At 52.0% G+C, this 22491-nt stretch overlaps 1 protein-coding gene across 1 annotated transcript in view; it reads right to left on the bottom strand.

Annotated features, from left to right (window-relative positions):
- EPHB1 (EPH receptor B1) overlaps nt 1-3860 on the bottom strand; it is a 76885-nt gene extending 73025 nt beyond the window's left edge. The window contains exon 1 of the mRNA XM_082320902.1: nt 3639-3860. Within this exon, the coding sequence (XP_082177028.1) occupies nt 3639-3696 (58 nt within the window). The 5' untranslated portion in view covers nt 3697-3860. The remainder of the gene's footprint in view (nt 1-3638) is intronic.
- Nucleotides 3861-22491: the final 18631 nt, after the last annotated feature.

Here is a 22491-nt window from a genome sequence, read left to right as displayed (position 1 = left end):
GCCACGTTTGCACATCCCAGGGACAAAAGTCCCCCTTCTCAGGTTTTCCAGCACTTTGTCACACTGCATGGCATGAGCCACCGAGGTCACCTGCAGCTTTGGGCCAGCAGGACCTTCGGAGATGTTGCCTTTCCTTCACCTCCATCTCCGAGCCCAAAGCACAAGAGAAACAGGAAGGGAGGAGGAAGACTGAGGCAAGGCATAATGAGTCAGTGATACCAGCAATTAGTCAAAAAAAAGCAACACAGGCATCTGCAGTCTCGGCCCCCTTTTCCATGACTTGACAAAATGCTTTCCCTTCAGGCTGACAAGATCTGGGCTCACTCATCATGCCAAGAATAAGGTTTTTTCCCCAGATAGTTTGTGCAAAAAAATAAAAGTAAAGGGATGGCTGGATACTAGCACTTGCAAATTCCCATGCAGGATGCTAGCACTTGCAAATTCTCTCTTGAAGACTTATTTCTAGCTTCTCCTTGAAAACAGCTCTGCTCCGGGTGAAGCAGCTGGGCCAAAGGTGGAAGCCCACGTGGCGATGGTAGTGGCGGTGATAGGAAGGGTGGCGGAGTGGCCACCAGCTCTCAGCCTGCTCAGCACAGGCACCGCTCCGGCGCCTGGCGGAAGCAGAGGAAGCCAAAAGGATGCCTGCAACAGATGTGTGCGTCCTGAGCCAAAACAGGAGGAGAGAGGACGCCCAGGGCGGGCGGCACGCAAGGAGCAGGAGCCAGGGACGTCACTCTCGAACCAAACCCCCATCCCTTGTCCTCTCCCGGGCTGCGTTTCCAGAGGCCAGGCGGGCAAGCAAGCGGATAAGCACAGAAAGCAAAACTAAGCCATATCCGCAAGCACCGAGCAGGGTTTTCCACCTCCCTCCCAGTGCTTTGCTTATCATGATGCTGCAAGCAGCAATACAGGAGATGGAGAGAAAAACCTCGTTTTTAAAAGAGCAGGCGCAAGGCAGAGAGATGATGGATAGGTAAGCAGGTAGGCAGATTAAATAGTGTATGTGGAGGAGCTGCACCAAAATGGACATCAGCCCCATCTGACCTGCCGACACCTCAAACTCCGACAGCTCCAGAGTTAAAACATATAACATCGGCCCATTATCACCCTCTCTATATGCTACAATTTGATTATATTTGGTTCAGCTAACATGAGAGAGAGCACGCGAGCAGCTCCTGAGTGATTGCATGGTGTGGGAAAGACAGAGTATTTGTTTCTGTCATCTTCTCGCATCCCTCTTCCTCTTCACAAGCCACAAAAAAAAAAAAAAAAAAAAAACCTATAAACATCCAGGTGTCCGGCAGAAAACAGTCAGCTAAGCCACAGGATTTGGTAAAAATCAAGTAACCGTAACAAAACTCGGATAAGCGACTCTACTATCTCCAGGTTTGCGTGCCGCAGGCAATGAGTTAGCAAGGTTTTATGGAGGATAGAGATGTTTGCAGGCAGCCCTGGCCCTGACCCCGGCTGCATCCTCCTCCCCCTCCAACTGGGTCCAGACCCCCAAATGTCTCCCCCCCGCCATCCCAGAAAAAAGACATTTTGTCTCGATGGCTTATTTGGGATGCAGGGAGTCATCCCTCTCTCCGTTGCTTCTGCAGCCCGTGGCAGAGCTGGGCTCCAGCCATGGCTTTGCCGTGCTGCCGGAGAGGGCTGCTGGCAAAACCAGTCTCGTGGCCACTCCAGGGGGAAAGCCAGACCCCGGGGTAGGTCAGGGTCTAGGAGATGCCTCAGCTCGGTTAGAGAAACCCATGTTTTAATCTAGCAAATTCAACCCCCACACCAGGAGGATCCATAAGATTTAAATAAGCTCCATAAAAAGGTGTTTTCTTTATACGACCACACCAGGAGACTGTCACCTTAACTCCAAATCAGATTCAATTGCTCTGCCTCAGAAATTCCCCGTCCAAAATTTTCCCTTAAATCCAAGATCTCTCCCAGGATACTACATTACTATCCAAGTAATTTCCTCAGCAGAGTAGAAATAGCACCAGTCTTCAACAGGTTCGGTCCCAGGCAGGGATGCTGGCTCTGCCAGCCCAGCACGTGCTCCCAGGGGTGGCTCAGGGCAAGCTGGAGAAGACCCTGCATGACACACGGACACAACACCCAGAAGCGCTCTCAGACAGGGACCAAGCCGAGGTCTCCCAGGCAGCCACGATTTCAGCAGTGCCTCAAGCAGCTGACGCTGCAAACACCAGCTAGCAAAGTGCTGCTAACAGGTCTTGCATTTTCACGTGCGGTTTCGCGACCGAGCAAGCACGCGCCTGTTTGCATCTCGCTTAGGCAAGGCATCAGCATTTCCATCTCGAGGTATTTCTACGGAGATGCAACAAGGAAGGAAGCCCGAGAAAGAAGAAAAGCAAATGCCTGGGTCAGCCAAAAGCTGGTGGAAAGCAGACGCCGCAGCAAGTGGGCCTGCCCACCGTGATCCGGCAGGCACGCTTGTGAGTGGAGGGCAACCATGGCCAACACTGTTCCCACTCCATCGGAGACCATCACAGCAGCATTTTGGCTCCTGAATGAGCTCCGTGCTGCCTGGAGCTGAGCCACTAGTCTCCGGCCAGCTCTGGCAGCTTCCAGTTCAGCCGCAACTGTGCTCACATCAGCTAAATCCACCCAAGGAGGGGCCAAGCCCCACACCAGCCAGCAGCTCGGTTCTCCCACAAGACCCTGTGCATCGTCTCTCTGCAACCACGCATTTCTTGCTGCCAACAGGCAAGGGGCCGCACCACATCCCCTTGCTCGCAGCCACTGCTCAAGCGCTGGGCAACCCCTGACACAAGCCCCCGTTGTACCGGGGGAAAAAAGGAGGCAGTGGCAAAATGAAGAAAAAAACACAATAATATAAACAATACTTCAGAAAGCCGTGCTGGCCACAGAGCAGAGATGCACCAGCAAGGCGAGGCTGGGGTGAGCTGGTGGTCCTGCCAGGCCCACCGCCCAGAGGCTGGGTCTCGGCCGCAGGCGCCATCCCGGTGCACAGCGAGTCCCACGACCAGGCGGGTGATGGGGACAGACTAGCCCAGCGGCACCAACCCTGCTGAAGGGACGGCCACACATCTGCCCCACGGCTCCACCAACGGGCCAAGCACCTCCTGGCCCAGTCCATCCCAAGGGACGGAAACCCCCTGCCTGCACCTCCTGCTCTTCCGCAAAGCTCCCCTGAGCTCCCACGGGTGTTGGCGTCACGGGAGGAGGAGGATGGCCGGAGGCAGTCCTCCGCACAGCCACGGCCCCGCGAGGTGTCCCCCACCGCGACCCGGGGCAGAGCCCTGCCGGGGAGGGGATCCAGAGGAGCCGCTCGTCCCACGCAGATCCAGACGGGTTTCCCGGAGCCGTTCCCGGGAGCTGGGAAACCCCCTGCCCCTTCCCGAGGCCACCTGCGACCCGTGGGCGAGCCCCGGGCTGGCAGCACCGCCTGCGGGCCGGCTCCCCCGGGCTGCGGGAGGACAGCCGGCACAACCGGCCGGTGCCAAGGGGAGCTCCGCGCCCGGCAGGCTGCACGGCGGGGGAGCCGGTTCCCCGGTCGGTGCCCGGTTGCAGACGCCGAGGGTGGCGCTCCCAGCCCACGCGTGCCGCGGTGGGCGCAGGGACTCGCGGCTCAGCATCCCACCCCCGTCCCGGTCCCGCCTCACCTTCCACGGCGGCCGCGGCGGCGGCCAGGCAGAGCAGCACCACCAGATCCGCAGCCATCGCCTCCCCGGGCCCCGCGCGTCGTTGCTCCGCAGGCGTCAGCCGCTACCGGCGGGCGGCCGTGAGCGGGCATGGGGGTGCGTCCGCGGGCCGGGACGGGGTAGGGCAGGGTTGGGCGCGACGGGCCGGGCCGGGGCCGCGGGACGGGACGGGACCGCGCCGCCTCCCCGCGCCGCCCGGGTCACATCGCCGCCGCGAGTGGGGCGTGCGGCCACGCCGCCGCCGGCCCCCGCCGCCGCCCGGCCCCGCCCCCGCCCCTCCCCGCCAATCCCCGCGACGCGCCCCGCCCCCGCCCCGCCCCCGCCCGCCAAGCGCTGCCGTCCGAAGGGGGACGGCGCCCCCTGGCGGCCCGCCGCCGCCCCAACCTTTCCCCTCCGCGGGACCCCCGACGGGACCCGGGGAGAGGGCGGGGGGGCGCCGGCTGGCCCCGGCCGCCGCAATCCAGTTCCCCTCTTTTGCCCCCAAAAGGAAGCTGGAGCAAACAGGCATCCCCACACGGAGGCGGGCCCCCCTGGCCCCCCAAAACATGGCTGCTCCCACCTCAGGCTCAGAACGCAGCGCCCACACGAGTCAACGCGGGGGTCTCCTCAGCCTCTTGCCTTCTCCCGGCACCCTCACCGTTTGCAGGGCATCGCGCGGGGCCCCGAGCCGAGATGGGCGCCCCGGAGCAGGGGAGCAGCAGGCTGCCCGCCCCGTGCTCGGGAGACACCAGGGTCCCCAGCCCTCGGCATCCCCCTGCCGCAGCCCGGGCGCCGCCAGCCCACGGCTCCTGCCCCGAGGCCACCCGTACCCAGGGCAACGTCCTAGCGCCCACAAGCCTTTGGCAGCATGGGATGTCACACCTGCGCAGCCGGGAGCGATTTATACCCGCAGCCGCTGAAAGGAGCCCTCCAGAAGAAGACCCGCCCCGTCCCCCTCATCCCATGCACCACACCAAGCCAGCTCTGGTCGCCCTTCCCGGGGCTCATCATCCCCCTTAGCTCCTCTCCCCAACCAGGCAGCCGCTTCAGCCGGTGCAAAGCTGACCCCGTCCCTCCCTCCTGCCAGGTTCGTGCATCCCGGCGCACACGGAGAGGGAAAAAAGTGAGGGCAGGGAAGGCAGCAAGGGCTCATTCGAATCACGGCCGCCTGCCTGCAGCCAGGGCTCGTGTCTGCTACCGCGGTGGGACCAGGAACCCCGCAGAGGTACTGAGCACTGGAAAATCATCAGCTTTTCAGTGAAAGAGCACAAAAAATATTCAGCGGTGCCACAGGAACAAGAGTTTTCTTTTGTGGGTGTGCAAAATATATTTCAAGCAGCTCCTATTCAGCTGAGCAAATAACAGAAAAAAAATCACCAAGAACATTCTGGCTAAGTTTTAAGGAAATTTTCTTTCATCTTGACAACCCTTCTTCATTTCCTTCCCATGAATATCTCAGCAATCCAGTTTACTCACTCAGAGGATCACAGAAAGAAAACTGTGAAGTAAATGTCAGTATTATTTGCATCTTTATCCAGTCTGCCACAAAAGCAACACCATGTTATTTATCTGATCTAGCACAACTCAGTAACAGCTCAAGTATAGAATATTCATGATGTGCAAAGCAAAAAAAATGTTAATCGTTTGAAAATACAAGAGGCGAAGAGCTGAGCCTGTGAGTTATCCAGAGAACTGCCTCAGTTGGGTGGGTTTTTTTCCCCAAATAATTGCTATCAACTGAAAAACTTGCATTCAGAAACTAATGTTTGACCAAAAAAAGCCTGACAATTTTTGTATGGGGAAAAAAATAATACATCAATATTCTTCTGATTTCTTTTCAGCTGGCCAAAGAGTTGGCTGCGCTGGGTAAAAGCCAGCTGTGTTTGTTCAAAAAGCCTTCTATTCTGTCAGCCTTGCTCCGTGTCTCTGAACACCAGCGCTTCACTTCTCCTGTAGGAAGCGGCTCAGAAAAAGCCTCTTCGCCACATCACCATCCGGAGGGCGGGCGCAGGAAGGCAGCAGCATCATGCCACAGGGCCACTGTTTCTTGCTCACCCGATGGGATCGTGGCCACTGGCCACCCCAGAGCCGTGCCCACCATCATGCCTTTGGAGGAAACTCCAAGGACATTGATTCCAGCCTTTTTTTTGGCATGTTTTACTCCATTTTCCCCTCTGAGCTGGCTGTTGGTGGGAATCCTCTCCCATGGCACCCATCACCTGGTCCCCACCCCAGGACCAGAAAGCCACCAGCGAGGTCCCATCTCGCTTGCTTCTCCCCAGGACCCCGTGTCTTAGAGCTGCCACCATCCCCAGCAGAGCAAAAGGCCCCAAGCTCCAGGCACCAGCGACATCACGCTGCAGCTCTCAGCAAGCACCCTGCAGAAGGCAAAACCACCCCTCTGGGCCACGAGTAACCTCCAGTCCTGCCCACCAGGCACCCGTGCAGGAAGGGCACAGGGCAAAGCCCTGCTACGAGCATGAACAGCCTCTGGGAAGGCTTTCAGCAGCCCCATGCTCGGTGAGCACGGCCAGTCCCTGTGTTCCCACGGCGTGCAGCCGGCAGCGCATCGAGATGGCGGTGGTCAGCTGCCAGAATTAGCTCTGTCTTAATTAACAGCTTTGCCTTTGTTCTCTGGTGATGCTTCCAGGCAATGCCAAACCCTTTCCAGAGGATGAAGATCTGGGATCCCAGCAAAAGGAAACATCAAGAGTTATCATATGCCGTGGCACAGATCTCCTCCTCAAAAAAATCCCTTGAAACTGCTTTCAGAACCAAAGGTGTCACAGCCTGCGACTGCCCCTGTCCTCCCCCAACACACTGCACCAGCTGCAAAAGGACCAGCTGAAGCACGAAGATGAATCCCAACCAGGCATCCCTGTCCATGCAGTGGTGGGTACCACACTGTAAGGGGGGCTCTAGAGGGGGTCACTCCAAATCCTTTGAGCTGCAAAGCAGCAAGCCCAAGCCCTGGGAACCTGACACCTCCTGCAACATTAGGTGCATCACCCAGCAGGTGACCAAGGCTGCTGTCCTGCACCAGAGCTACCACCTGACTCAGACCAGGGGGCTCGCTGGGAAGGTGCCTTTGGTGGCAGGAGGTGCCTGGCACGCCACTCGTTGACATAGGAGTGGCTCAGAGCAGCATAGAAATCAAACAAGCCTTCTCCTGCGTTAGCCCTGTGGAGCAGAGGAGCTGGCAGGGGACACAGGAGCCTCCCCTAGACAGAATAAGCACAGGCGCTAAAGCAGCCATGACGCTCCGGGTTTATTTTCCAAGCTGAGGCCAGGCCTGCGGGGAGGGCAGGAAGATTGCCGCATGGCGCAGAAGCCATCCTCAGCAGTGCTCTCGCATCCTTAATCCTGCCAAGGCGGCGCAGGCTGCTCCCAGCAGCTTGCCTGTGCATTAATTGCAGAGAAAAAGCATGCATCTACAGCGTCCTCCCAGAAGTCAAAGCCGGAGGTGCTGATAAATCCTCTCCTTGATAAGAAAAGCAAATTCCTTCAATTTTCCAGCATTTCAGACTTGTCTAGTGTGCTGCAACATGCAAGCCGGGTGAGACAGGTAAGCACAGGCGATGCTGGTGAGCAGCATCCAGCCCCTGCAGCACCGCCTGTGCGGTCGAACCCCCTCCTGCAAGTCCAAATAAATATAATATGACAAACAACATTAATTAGCACCAGTAAATGCTCAGTGTATTCAGGGCACAACTCACTCACTTGGCACAGTGCAGTCCAAACTGCTTACTGTACTCCCAGGAGAAACAATCTCAGGGAGACTTCTGGACTTAAAATACCATAGGGAAACTAAAGGGAGGGAGAGAAGTTATTCTCCGCTTCAGGCATTCACAGAAAATTCCGATATCTTATCAGAGCAGAAGTAGAGGCTGTAAGAAGGACGACTCCTTTGTCATGTGAACAATTTGAGGACTAAATTGAAGGAAGACGTGAAGAAAAAGTAGGTGAGATGAAGGTTAATTTGGCAACCGGAGTGAGAACAGAGGGAGCTAGGGTACGGAAGAGTCTATTAATTCCCTGGGCAAGAGAGATGCAGTCAGAGCCGGGACTCGGAGTAACTCCCTACACAGTAGTGAAAGATAAATTGCAAGTTCTTCTTGTGAAATATTCTGTTTATTAAGTACAGAAATAGGAGACAGTCGAGTGCCAAGTGCCTCAAGCCTCTCAGCGCCTGAGAACATATTAGTCACTACACATGATTGAACAAAAGATGAGAGCAGTATTAAAATAAGCTTTGGTGCGACACCAGGCATCATGTAACACAATGGAACCACAGCTTTCTCCACTCCACACTGCCACCAGCTATGGAGGCAGGGAAGGCGCCTGCTCCTCTAGCGATGGACGGCAGGACAACCTTTCTCTGCAGGACAAGGTAAAGATCAGTGAGTTCTCTTAGGAGCAAAAAAAATTCACTTTGATTTCATAGATACTGCAATTTCTGCTTCCCAGGTTTTCCCTTTAATTGTTTTTTTTTGGATGGTTGCAAGTCCCAGCAGACATGCCGGTTGCAGAACAACAGGAGCATAGATCAGGCATGCTATTTACTCCATGTTTTTCCTTTTTTTCTTGCAGTCTTTCCAGGTGGAAGGATCTCTTTGTTCCCTTTGAAGGCAGAGGATTAACAAAGGCAAATGCAAAAGACAAAAACAAAAACTCCTTTGTCTGAGGATGGATGACTTCTTTTTATCTGTTTCTAATCTGGCTTCAACTTTCATTTCTGTAGGATGAAAAAAATCTGAAGATTAAATTTTATGCCAAGGCAAGCTATAATAAGTGACAGAAACACTCCGTCTCAGGGTCTCTGCTGGCTCTGTGAAGTCAGAGCATTCACGGTGAAGAAAGCAAAATATAGACAGACAAACACTTTCAGTGGAGATTTAAAATAAAAACTCTTCTCAAGTTCTGAATGCAAAAGCTACGGAAAAATGTGTCTCTCCTCCGAGGAAATTTCATTATCTTGAAGTAAAATGCAATTTATCTTTGGAAGCTTTAAAAAAAAAGTGGGGAGGGGAACCTGCCACAGGAGTTTCACTTTATCGCAGCATTTGGCTTGTTGCAGTCTGAGCTGTGGTTCTACTTCTGGAAGCAAACAAGAGATGTAAAGTTTTTAAGGTGCAAGTCTATCTAAAGCAGCAGGGAGGAGGGAGAACAGTCCAGCCCGCTCCATAGCTGCCGCTTCAGGGTCCCATTCAGATGTTTTTCTACTAAAATCACCCATTAGAGAGCAAAAAGCTGGCTCCAGTGGCTGGTTTGGATCAGCTTCCCATCTCATGTACAGGAAAGTTCCCATTTTTCCTACTACATCGTGATGAATTTCCAATTGTCGCCTTGATCAATGGTCCCATGAACGCTATCATAAGGGTAATATGAATTTTTTTTTCCCTTTCCTATCACTCACAGGGTAATTACACAGATGGTTGCACTCAAGGGCATGAGCATGTGTCCTGCACCCTTGCACAGAGCAAAACACCCGAGCACGCACACGGCACCTGGTAGTGCTGGCTTCACCAGGGCTCTCCTAGTTTCAGCTTGGATAGAGTTAATTTTCTTCCTAGTAGCTGCTATAGTGCTGTGTTTTGGATTTAGTGTGAGGATAATGTTGATAACACACTGATGTTTTAGTTGTTGCTAAGTAGTGCTTACACTACTCAAGGACTTTTCAGCTTCCCATGCTCTGCCAGGTGCACAGAAGCTGGGAGGGGGCACAGCCAGGGGGAGTGCTGGCCCAGACTGGCCAAAGGGCTATGCCATACCATATGACGTCATGCCCAGTATATAAGCTGGGGGAAGAAGGAAGGGGGGGACGTTCGGAGTGATGGCATTTGTCTTCCCAAGTAACCACTACGCATGATGGAGCCCTGCTTTCCTGAAGATGGCTGAACACCTGCCTGCCGATGGGAAGTATGAATGAATTCCTTGCTTTGCTTTCGCATGTGGCTTTTGCTTTACCTATTAAACTGTCTTTATCTCAACCCACGAGTTTTCTCACTTTTACTCTTCCAGTTGTCTCTTCCATCCCACCACGGGGGAGTGAGCGAGCAGCTGCATGGTGCTTAGTTGCTGGCTGGTGTTAAACCACGACAAGGGCAAAATAACATGAGTTGTTCCCCAGGTAAAGGGAACAAGACCAGGAAACCTACAAACTCATGTGCTAGACATACACAAGCACGTGAATGTCACTGCAGGCACTGTAGCCTGCTGGCTTTATTTATCATCAATCACATAGATGGACAGGTGTGAAGGCCAGAAGAACGTACTGCCCCCCGCAACCTGACTGCATAGACACTGAACCTCATCCAGCAAGTTTTGCCCTGATCATTTGACTGCTTGCAAGAGTGCAAGCATCTTGACAAAGTCTTTACAAAGCTCCCTCTTTGTATATCCCAGGTACACATTCAAACTGCCCCAGCAGCGCCCGTGGGCCCCTTCGAACAGGGATGACGGGCACCACAGGGTCAGTTGACAACATTCAGGCTGCCCTTCCCGCAGCCCCTCCTGGGGGACCAAGCTGCCAAGACCATGAGGTGCCGCATCATGGCTCCTGCTGCACACAGCCTCCTGCTTGGGCAGCCAGGGTCTACATGATCATAATCCCTAGCTCCACATCATGCCAGCAATAAGGAGGGGAGGAAGACTTTGCCTTGTTACTCTGACAGGCAGGAGAGGACACTTATCTTCAAGGGATGTGATCACTGCACAGTTCTCGGCTCCCATCCCTCCACACCACAGCTCACGATGCCCAGGTGCTTTACACAGCCACATTCGAGTGCAATTCTTAAGTCAAGTAGCTGGAAAAGGAATGAAGCAAGTCTCTGACAGGCTTGATTGGCAAGACGCATCAAGAACCCTGCAAGAGGGGATCTGAGGAAGTTTTGCATTTCAAACAGGGCAGGCAGGCAGAGGTTTACCCAGAGTAAAGAGGGAAGCAGCAAGGCTGCCGTTTCATCAGTTAACATCTGGCAGCTGCAAAGCTCAGAGATAATTCTGCCTCCGTCCTCCAGAGAGTTTGGATCTGGGAGGGATGCCAGAGATGTGGCAACCAGGAGGGGATGAAATTCCTTCACAGAATCCAAAACAGGCAGTCAAACGTCATGATATTCTTCCTCCCTTTAAATAAGTGACTCTTCGATGCTGATTGGGCCTGTGGAAATTTTTTTTCATCTAAGTGGAAGCAGAGAGGAGAGCAGAGAGGGAGATACAGGTGGGGGAAGGGGAAACACAGAAAACGGCTTTTTTGACCAAAATCACAGCTGTTTTATCAAATCCTGCAAAGACTTTTGATCAAAGTCTGCAAAGAGACCTTTTAACAGTTACCTATATTTCCATCTTAAAAAAAACAACAAGGAAATAAAATTGTTTCCATTTACAAATACTGGGGTTCGGTTACAGAAAACCAACATAAAAATCTGGTTTTGGGTAAAAAGAAAGCTAAGCCTGCTCTGATCTTTCAGCCAAAACTTGAAACTTATTCAGGAGTAATTCTGAAAATTAACAAGCATGTACTATAACAACTCATGTAAGACCATGACTTGTGACCAGATTATTTCATCGTGGACAGAAGGATAATCTCTACCTGTGTAGCATCCTGTGCCCCCTGCCTCTCTACCAGCTTTGCGCTTGAAATGACCACAGCCCAGCCTGGGAAGGTGGTGGTCTTCACCAGGAAGGGGTAATAGAGCAGCAAGGCAGTTTTTTTTCAATTACAGAGGGAATTGTCCTAATGAAGTCTGAACACATATGCTGCCTCTCTGCAGGCATTTCTCCAATATATGTCACCTGGTTCATCCCAGGCCCCTTTCCAGGTTGCACAGCCCTGGCTCAGGGGCACGAGCCCTGGGAAGAGGCGGCTCAGCAGCTCCGTCCCACAAAGAGCGGCATTTGCGGTGGTTCTCAAGAAGAGCTCTGCACCTGAGCATAGATTACTGAGAAGGTCTGTCCCCACTCCTACAGTGTCAGCATACCCCGAGATCCCCGAGCCTGAGCAGCAGCTGCCAGCCCCAGCCTTGGGTGGGCCCATGCAGAAACCCCTCAGACCAGAGATGGGGCTCCTTGGTGGTACAAATTAGATGAGAATCCTTGGGGAGAACACGAGCAAGGCAAGCTGCTCTGGGCTTCATCCAGGCCAGCTGTCTCCTCTCATCAGTTATTCATCAACAAGCAGCAGTGTTAGGCTAAGTCCAGACCTCCCATTTTGCTGCTACCTGCGCTGCACCCCGAGCTGGGGACCAGGACCCCCGCGTCCCCTCTGGCCATGCAGGTGACAGAGGTTTTCTCCCACCAACCTCTGGAGGTCAGCAACCGGCAGCGCTGGGGCTCTGCGTTAGCTGAAAGGAAAAAAAAAAAACAAAAACAAAACCGACCCAGGAAAGTAATGCAATGCGAGGAAGGACTCAGTGGTCTGGGCACAAGGTGCTCCTTCCATACCAAAGATGACCCCAAATATTTGCAGGGGCCAGGCACACATCCCCCGTGCACTGCTCTCCTTCTCTGCAGGCACTCAGGAGTGCAGGACCTTCCACATTAATAGGAAATGATTAATTTCTAAAGCCTGCTTTTCCCATATAAAAGCTACGAGTAATCCCCATTTCTGGGAACAGGAATGAATCCGCATTTCACTTTGGCGACCTCCAATGTCATTTTCTCATTTCGTATCTGAAGGACACTACAGCAAACTCTGTACAGCTAAATCATTACTGAATTTACAGAGGTTAGGAGTAGCTGGTAATGTGGGGAAAAAAAAAAAAAACACTCTTGGTAAATTTACTACATAGAATCTGACATCGCCCTGCATAAATCTCAGTGTTTCTGGCAAATACAAAGATTTCTAGTCAATGAAAGACACCAACAAGAGCATAGGCAAGTGAACTGGAGGGGTACCCGGTATGGAGGGGAAGCAGGGCAGAGACCGCATCCAGACTTGTTAGAAATCCCCAGCAAAACCCACTGTGCAAAGCAGGAAAGGGAAACATCTCCCTCACCTGCTCCAGAAAGGTAAATACTGAAGGAGAAAAGTGGGAGAAATCCTCCTGCTTTCCCCAGCCACACAGGGAAAGGCAGCAGCTCTGCCAGGACAAGGCTGACATCTCCTCCCAGGGACACGTTTCCTTGGGCATCGGCAGGAAAGCCACCGGCCAGCATCCCTCAGAACCACAGCTCTGCTGTGTGCCAGAAGCTATTAACCAAAAAAGAAGAATCCCTGCCCCAGATGGGGCTGTGGCAGGGCGTGAAGGCTCCTGGCTGGGCTACAACCCGCTTTCTGCTAGCTGGAAACAAGTTTTCCTGCCCACTGGGAAAGAGTTTTCATTGCTGGTTTTCATCCAGCTCTCTAGGAAAGCAAAAGTGTTACTTTTGGGTGAGGATCATTAATCTCATTATTTTTAGATTACATTTCCAGGTGTGTTCTCAAGGCTCCAGGCTCATGGCAGAAGCACAAACGAGAGGATGGGTCCATCATGCACTGATATGAGATCACTCCCAAAAATGAATGGAAGCAGATGAAAGGTAACAAGTGTGGGATTGAGGAGATCAAAGAGGAAAAATGGAGGGCATCTGGCAAAGGACAGCCAACTGCTCCCTCCTTTCCCCATTAAGGGAGGGCTATGACACCCCAAAAGCTTGCTGACAGTCAGCACGGGCTGTGGGACATTGGGTCCATCATGCCACTGACACGCAGGTTCCTCTTTGAGAGCAAGTAGCTGCACTTGCCTTCCACATCCAAAATGGTCCCATACTGCAACCTCCCAGACAGCTCAGTCACGTAACTCAGTCTCAGGGTTATAAGACATGGGTGCTTAGGTCAAGCTACCACTCCGGTGGAAGGAACAAACAGGCCCTACTTTGCCAGAGGAGGAAATAAGCACTCTACCCATCCACAGCCTCTGCCACAGTGCCAGAAGTTAGCCCCGGCCAGCAGCAGGCCTGCCCTGCCCACCCTTAGTACCGTCCCTCTCTGAAGCACACAATATAGGACCTCAGCCTCGGCAGCAGCACACCAGCTCTGCCCCTGCCTGCACCATCTTTGCTGGGAAGCAAAATGTGGTACCTAATGTGGTACCCAAGGGGAGAGGGCAGGCATGATGGATTTTCTCATGACCCCATCACCACGAGGGATGTGATCAGATCCACTAAGGCAAAGGTTCCTGATGTTCCCTTCAGGCATTTTCCATGCAGCAAAAGCCCTGTGTTACACAGCAGCACAATGTTATCAGACACACAGATCTCTCAAACCAAGGGCAGCTTCCTCAAACTCTCACCCACTGCGGGTGCTTTGCTCCTACACACGGTCCCCATCACATCTCTAGAGCTGCTTGCAACACTGAGCACCACAGCAGCTAGCCAGAATCCCCTGCAGTGCACCTGGGTCCTTATTTATGCCATGACCACATCTCAGCTGCCATTCATTTCTTCCTAACAGGGCTCCTCTGCAGCTGGGCTGGAGAGCCCAGCTGGGGTGCACCCCACAGGCAGTGGGCAAAACCTCTCCATATCACAACGCACCTTCAGCTCTTCCTCACCAGGTGACAGCTCTCAGAGACTGCCAGCTGCAGTCCAAGCTGAGGAAGATGCTTCAAAAGGAGCAGGAAGGGAGATTGGGCTGGGTTGATAGGTGATAGGTTGTGACTTGCTCCCAATCCAAACTGCTCCACACTGTGAACGTGGCCAGGCAGTCACAGGGCTGCCACTAGCACCTTCGCTGCTCCCGTCCATCAGCATCTCCTTAAAACCCAGCAACTTGCACTCACCCATAGTATTGCTCCCACTTTCTCTCTGGGAGCTTCAAGCATCTCCTGGCGACATCGCACTACACCCCCTTCCTCTCCCAGCCCTTTCATGTCTCTCATCAAAGTTTCTTTTCATCTCCCGCCTCCTTGCTTCGGGGGGTTATTGTTCACATCTCAGCAGCCTGCAGAGCCATGCTGCTGCACTGGGAAGTGCTTTGTGCCCAGCACAGAGGTGGGAAGCAGGCACCGGCATGGTGCCCTCCTGGGGGGAGCGAACGCCAGCACCGGAGCAGCTCAAAGCCCCCCTGAGCCTCATGAGCTCCCCGCAAAACCCATAAACAGAGTTACAATAGAGTCATGTGGGATGAGGTGCGTGTCTGCATCTATCATCAGGCAAGCACATACATATAAAAAGGAAGACACAGCATAGGCTCGAAACACAGCATTTAATTTGTGGGAATCTACACACACACGAACGTGCTCAGGTCACACCAGCACAGTGAAGAGCAGCAATCGTAAATGCTAAAGGAAGAAATGGGGAAATTGCACTAGGGTAGTATGAAGTTCCCCTGGGCTGGACGGGCAGACACAGCCGGAGGCGCAAAGGTTATCTCCAGATTACAGGTGCAATGCTCCCACCTGTGCAGAGATGGTACAACACAAGAGCAAGACCTGGAGGAAGGAGAAGAGATAACAGCTTGAGCAAAGTGATGCTTTTCAGCCTCTTTGGCAACAGTGAAATCATCCCTTCATTTCAGATTAGCTGATTTTTGTGTGTGTTTGTTTTTTTGCAAAGGTCAGAACATCTGTGCAGTTTGTGTATGTGTTTAAAGCAAAACACTGACCCCTTTTGAGGGTATTCAGTGTTACGTTTAGTTCATCTCCTTCATCTCTCTCTAAATAATTTGGAAAATCTTTAAAATCACTTACACTCAAACTGTTTGTCAAAACTTTGTTTGTTTTTTTTTTAACCGCTTCATTGTCCTTGTGCCCAAGGGCATCACCAGAAGGCCCCCAAACTAATGCCAGCCTTCCCCAGTCCTCGGCTGCCTGCCTCTGCCTTCTCAAGGAGAGTCAAGGCTTTCAGCAAACATGGTGTTTTCTGCAGAGTCAAGGACGCTGAAGGCTGACCCAAAGCCACCAGCAAATCCCTGCTGTGGCATCCCTCACTGCAGACAACCTGCAACTGGAAAAAAAGATGAAGAATATGAGATGTGCTGGCTTGGAAGGGCAAGAGGTGAGATGCTATGCAGAGACATTTCTCTTTTCAGCTCGTAGTAAGTGTGCCTTGCACTCAGCTCATAGCATGCCTACTTGCAGAGCATGCCCAAGCCCCATCGGCGCTGTAAAACACAGGCTTTGCCCTGCTTTTGCTGCTCCAGCCCACACAGCTGGCAGCCGGAGGCTGCAGCATACAGGCTAGACTGAACTGTGGGCACTGGGACGAAAATACACTTTTTCCCCATTTGCACTGAATGTTGACATTTTGCCAGAATCCAAGACCCTGCAGTTGGTTGTAAATCATCCATCAATCACTATTTAAAAAGAAAAAACCGCTTGCTGCCCCTCGCCACCAGCAAGCCAGGCCAATGTGTGCCAGAGCATGGGGACAGGCACAATGCTGCTGCGTTGGGGCCAGGCAGAGCCTCGGGGCTGGGGCACGCCAGCCCTAACTGTACCTACAATTTTACAGACTTCATAAGTGTATGTATAAAATAATCTGCTTATTTCTTTTTTTAAAAAAATCAACAAGTTGAGAACCACAGTACAACAGACAACCTTAGCTGTGAGCCGTTGATTTTTATATGATATATTATATCCGAATACGCTGATGCAATGAGTGGAACGTACCAATTTGGGTAATTGGTGAGGGCCTGAGAGCATGTACGCACTGCTGATCTGGTTGCCTTAAAATGTATGTATATTTACAGTGCCAGCTTGTTTGCATTTCTGATGATCTGAAACGCTGAGAAGGTAATCAGCTCCTCTAGTGCACGCAATCAGCTCTGCAGCATTCGCCGCTCTGTTGTGGGTGAAGCCGCTAAGACTGTGATTTTGAAGCTGACAAACGCCATTAAACTGTTAAATGGAGCAGGAGAAGGCTGCTGCCGAGACCAGGCGTTGTCCTCCCATCAGCTGGGAGGACACCCAGGAGCCACAGAAGATGGAGTGAGAAGTAATGCCAAGACTAGGGGCTGACCGATGGTCACAACGGGACCATGTTAATACTTTGAGGCTGGTTTCAATTTAAGCCTGAGCGTTGGCTCAACTCTTCTTGCTGGATGTTAGCATTCCCATTCCCCCACCTAAAATCCACTTGAGTAATCAACTGTAAAGCTAATGACTTGGGCCCCAAATCAGCAAAGTACTTGAGCACATGCTGAAGTCCCATTGAAAGAAATTAGACCTAAGCAGACGCTTTGCTCCAAGGGAGGGGGCTTTAAGTAAAAAGTAGCAAGAAGGCGGTTTAAAATAGGTGTAATATTCTATGGAAGCAAACCATAGCCGCTCGAGTGGCCTCCAAGCACCCTGCTCAGCTCAGGGACCCGCCTGAAGCATGGGAAACATAAAGCCTTAGACCTGGCTTTATTTTATTGGCAGCCAAACCTGAATAGGTCAGAGGATACTCCTGGAACGTGCAGGCTGCACCCAGGTCCTGCGCACCCCGCACCCATGCTGCGAGAGCACCTCCTGCGGTGCCCTAAGATAGCAGCTGGGGTGGGGATGAAAGGCACAGCATCCACGGTCACCCCAGGCAGGACCAGCATAACCAGCATCTCTGCATGGTGCCACACTCAGATCCCCCAGCAAGCTGCAGCCAGGCTCTGACCAGCACCACTCCCTGCAATAAGACAGCGCTGTTGAGCAACAGGCAGGCAAGGTTACAGCCCGGGGACCCCAAAACGAGCCCCCTCCTCACCAGCAGTGCTCCCCTGGCTTTTCCAAGGACGAGTGCCTGGGCAGGACTGAGTCTGCACATTTCCCCAGCTGCACCACAGCCACGCTCCCACCCTGGCAATCCCCCTCGTGCCTGCTCACCAGTGGCTTCGCAGAAACCCAGCATCTCAGCCCCCCCAGCCACCTCCCTGTCACGCTCCGGAGTGATGGGAAGAGCAAAGATCAAGTTCCTTTGTCCACCAGAGAAAAGGAATAGCGCTCGCTCCTGCAAGGACAACACCTCGCTCTGGCAGGTTGCACAGGTAACCACCCAACGCGGTTGAAATCTAGCTATAACTTGCCTTAAATGTGGGATTTTACAGCCCTACATGGTGTCAATGCATGTATATTGATATGTATATATATTGATAACCGACCTGATCAAAGGAGATGGTTTTCCTGGAAGTTTTCCAGAATCTGGATATCTTTATTATAATTACTTAGGTCAAAGCCCTGACTTGTGTAAACTGGCACAGCTCTGCTGAAATCAATTCCCCTACACCAGCTTCTGCTATTCGATGAGGTGGCCCAGGATCTCTGTATTGGTTTTACTGTCTTCTGCCATCATCTGCCTAGTTCCCATTTCAGGGCCTCTCGCTGCAGTTTTTGTCTTCGTAAAGAAATTCAACCAAGGATGCGCGCATCCAGGCTAAAACAAGGTGTAAACAGGGCTCAGAGAGAGGAGAAAAGAGAGCCTATGTGCTGAAGCAGGCAGGTGCTTTGCTGGAGTCACTTGGCGCTGAGCCTCGTGTCACTGAGCGACATCCTGAGCACCCCCCGGCTCTCGGGACCCAGTTCAGCTCAGAGACACAGGACAACGGGAAGGCTTTTAGAAGCAATAATGGGGACTGAGCTACTTGCTGCATAGGTTGAGCACAGCTGGTGCCTGGTTGTAGCAGGACGGGGCTGAGAGCACGCGCAAGGGCTGCTCCTGTGCTGCAGCACGCTGGGAAGACTTCTGCCCCGCACTGTCACAGCAGCTGCCTGGGCTCTACCCACAGATTAAAAAGCAAAATGCAACTCCATCCTTTCTGCTAATCCATCTGTAATCAGTCTAAGCCAAACAAAAGGCTGAATATTTAATTAGCAATTTTTAAAAGGTACTAAATTATTTTATTTTTCAGCTCATTTTAGTTTTCTTTGCAGAGTCCTGGGGAGAGGGTGAACACTGCAAGCAAAAGAGCAGACCAGAGCAGCTTTACTTGTAACTGAGAAGTTCAGTCACATTTGCCATCTCAGGGAGGGTTTGCTTTCTTTAGGTCTCCCAACACTTTGGAGATTACTCCTTGGTTTCCTGGAGATTCCTGGGTCCGACACTTCCCCTTAATCCCTTCTAAAGAGGTGTCCAGCCCAGGGACCGAGCACGAGGCCAGTCTGAGACATGGTGGACGAAGAGGTGTTCATGCTCTCCCACGTGCACGCAGGGTGAAAAGGCATCTGCAAAAAAACAGGAAAAAATCTTTATTACAACAGCCTCTTGCAGAAAGTCAAAAGCAAAGTCATAACAGACATCTTTTACAGAGGTAACTGCAACCAGCAGGGTAAAAGAGAAGGCCACGCTCGGGCTCCTCAGTGGGACTGAACCAGTTTACGTGCTAATCCCAGTGTGAGCAACTAGAGCTGGCACCAGCCAGAGCCAGTTGTCTGACTTCAGCATTTGGCAGGGAGGGACGGATGAACAAAAATATGTAGCGCAGGCGCTGGCTGCCCGAAGCCATGGGTTGTTCACTGTCAGCAAACGGACCCAGATGGAAAAATAAATACAGAGAACATCTTGAATTTGGAGAGTGATTCCCATGCTGCTCCAGGCTTCAGCAATACCCCTGCCTTTGCTTTTTAGTGCCTGCAGCACTTTTTATGGTGTGGCCAAGGGCAGGGAGAAAGCTCCCATCCCTCCCCCAGCTCACACGTGTCCGTGCAATGCCTCCAAGCCCAGGGATATTTCAGCATTTGCTATTTCTGAAAAAAAAAAACCAAACCAAACAAACAAAAAAACCCCACCATAATCCTGAAGCCAGAGCAGAGGAGGAATGAGGGCAAAGAAGGGATTTTGGCAGGAGAGTGCTGGCAGATGATGCTGTGAAGGGCTTATATTCTAGGGGACGGTAGCCTGATGCTCCCACAGGACAGTCAGTCCTGTCCTCGCTGACAGCCCGGGACCCAAGTGTCTGTCCCCACGGATGCTTTTGGAAATGCCACCTGTACATGTGCAACATCACGACGCTACATGCCGCTGTGACAGGGCTGGCACCCGGCTGGCAGCACAGAGGGCACCGAGGCGACACGGGGAGGGAGGAAGGGATGTGAGGCAGCGTGCAGATCTAAATAAGGCCACAGAGGTAAGGGCAGGCTCATTTTAAACAGTTAAAGTTTCATTTTAATAGATACCACACTGGGGAAAACATCCCCGATGACAAAGGGTAAAGCATGTACTTTCTTTTTTCCAGACGACAGGTTTTGCAGCCAGCCTTCCTGAGGAAATGAAGCATTTCCACATCCATGCCTCCCTCCCTACCCCACAATTTTAGAACCTGTTGGTTAATTTTAGCCAGGTCGGAGGAGGGTGCCTCAGGGGACTTCTTCTCCTATGCTTTCTAGGAAGTGGAGACAGCCAGGTCATGGACAGCCCCGCTAACAAACCCCGCGGGGGAGATGCTACAGGGTGGTCTGCTACTCCGGGACACAAAATCCACTTGTGCCCTCTGGCTAGTAGCTGCTCAGCACTTGTCCTTTGTACCCATATCTATTTCAGGTTCAAGAGAAAACAAAGTAGAAATGGCTAAATACCAATCCTGCTCCTCCTCCCAGCGATGCACCCAGCAAAGCCTCTCCTCCATCCCTCCCCATGCAGAGCTGGGCACCGGGGGAGTGCTGAGCCCACGCACCCCGCTCCCCCTCTGCGGGGCACAGCACACTCTTTTCTTTGGTCAATATTTCAGTCTGCAGATCAAACATCTCGATTTCCAGCCAGCTTCCCTATAGCACGTGGTTAGCTAGGCTGTACTTTCTCCCCAGTTCAACTTCCCCATTTTCTGGAGAAACATGGTACTAGTACTTGCTCAAATGTATAAAATATCCTTTTGGGGAAAAAAAAAAAAAATATTTCTACTGGTGCAGCTAAATGGCCAAACCCCAGTCAAGCTCATTGAGTGCACTTCTGATTTGTATTTCAAACTCTACCATTAAGCTTGTCCAGCTTGAACAGCCCGGATCTCCAAGCACCTAGCAGGGGTGTACCCCACCTTCCCCAAAAAAGTCATTAGCATTAGCATTTCTAAGACCTGACTGGACAGCTACCTGCTGGAAATAATCAAGGCAAAATCTGGTGGTGCCTTGGCACACCAGACACCTTGTCCAGCCCTAGTTTTACAAGTCTGTGCTTTGCATCAGCGTAAAATCACTGCCACTTAAGCAGATTGGCACAAGGAGAGCTAATTAAATAAGGCCAAGCAAATCAGTCATTGGAAATAACGGCTCTAGTGAGCCTCACATCTTTCCGTCCTTGTGAAGTGACCATGAGCCAGCCAATTTTCTCATGAGTTCACTGGGGAAAACATAATATATCATTTTCCATGCCGCGACCTGACCCCAAAGCTTCCCAAGTGTTTCCTGGCAAACTATGGTGCTGGGTGCGTCCCCTCCGAAACCAGCAGGGAGAACTTTCCTCTTTCTAAAACGACCTAGTTCAGAGAACGGAAGGGTTTTCTAACACTTTCTGAGGCCGGCAGGAGCTTGATATCAACCACAGACTCCAGCATCCTGCATTACCAGAGCGAGGAAGGTGCGTGTACCCAAGGGGAGCGATGCTGGGTGAAACCCCTGTATATCACTAAGCAGAATCACAGCAGCAATTGCTCCATGGTTCATTTTTTCCTGGGCTGTTCTGAATCTCAGTTGGATTTGGGGCTGGAGGGGCAGCAGCTTGGTCCAGTTCCTCTTGCAGTCCCACCAGCTCTCCCATGGCATGGGGGAATTAAAAATTAAATGTGGGCCGGGTGAGGAGTAGTGGGGATAGAAGGTGGCTGTAATATTTCCTTTTTAAAAGACCAGCAGGGCAGGAGCTGGAAGCTAAGCGGTAATTGATCTCACTCCTGCAGAACAGCATTTCAAAGTAAATTATTAGGGATGAGCCGGTCACTGCCATTTATGTTTCCCATGGTTGATGGCAGGCTCCCACTGCCCCAGAGACAGGAGAAACAGCACAGCCTGCCTAGCAAAACACCAAGAGCACAAACCATCCCACCATCAGTATATTCATGAGTGGAAGAGACCCTTCCCAGACAGCTGGATGGAGCTGCTGCTCTGCCACAGTACCTCTTGGAAATCTTCAGCTAAAACCAGCTCTAAGCTTCTTAACCACTCCCTCCACCAGGACAGTGTATTTGCTCCAGCCTAAGTTAGGCAGCCCCAGGGCTGGTTCCTGGCATGAGCTGCAACATGTCTGCAAGCGCCAGGCTGGCCTCTGATGCCCTCTGAGCCACAGAGCCCTCACTAATATTAATAAACCTGGTGCTTAAGTCCATCACCCTGGCTTTGGACACTGTCCCAGGGTGAGGGTGGGTGCGCTGCTCCCGAAGCTGATGGGTCCCCAGCCATTTACTCTGGTGTACAGGCTGCTCTTACCTCTCTGTATTTGGACATCAAGTGGAAACTCAGCTAGAAATCACCATGTTTTAAAGCTGATGGATCCAAGCCCAAGCATTGCCTTTCGTGCTTTTAACAGCCCGGCACCTCTCCGGGTGTCTGTGCACAAAGACAGGCAATGTCATCTTCCCGCAGCTCTCTTAACTGCTTATCGATCCCAAAGAGCCTCCGAATGGATTTCTCTGGCTAGCTATCATCCTCCATAGCCTGGGAGATCCCCTCTATATTATAAAGTAGACATCCCAGTTATAGCTTTATTTACTGCGAAAGAGCAATTAAGCCATCCCAGTTCAATTTATGGCCAGCACAGATAACTCCTCTTAACACAAGCCAAGGCCAGTTTAACTTTTGGATGCTTTCCTCTTGCCAGGTGCAAAAAAAACCAGCTTCATTTGTGTGCTTTTTAAGTCTCTAGCCCAAATTCAAACCTCATCTGTGATCAGTCCAGTACAAGCTGGGAAATTATTCCCCAGAAGTGCATTTAATAGATTTCCACTGCGCTCATTGCAGCCACA

This window comes from Platalea leucorodia, assembly GCF_965183815.1.
Source record: "Platalea leucorodia genome assembly, chromosome: 8".
NCBI lineage: Eukaryota > Metazoa > Chordata > Aves > Pelecaniformes > Threskiornithidae > Platalea > Platalea leucorodia.
The sequence above is the reverse complement of the archived record's forward strand: the minus strand, read 5'-3'. Positions and strand labels throughout refer to the sequence as shown.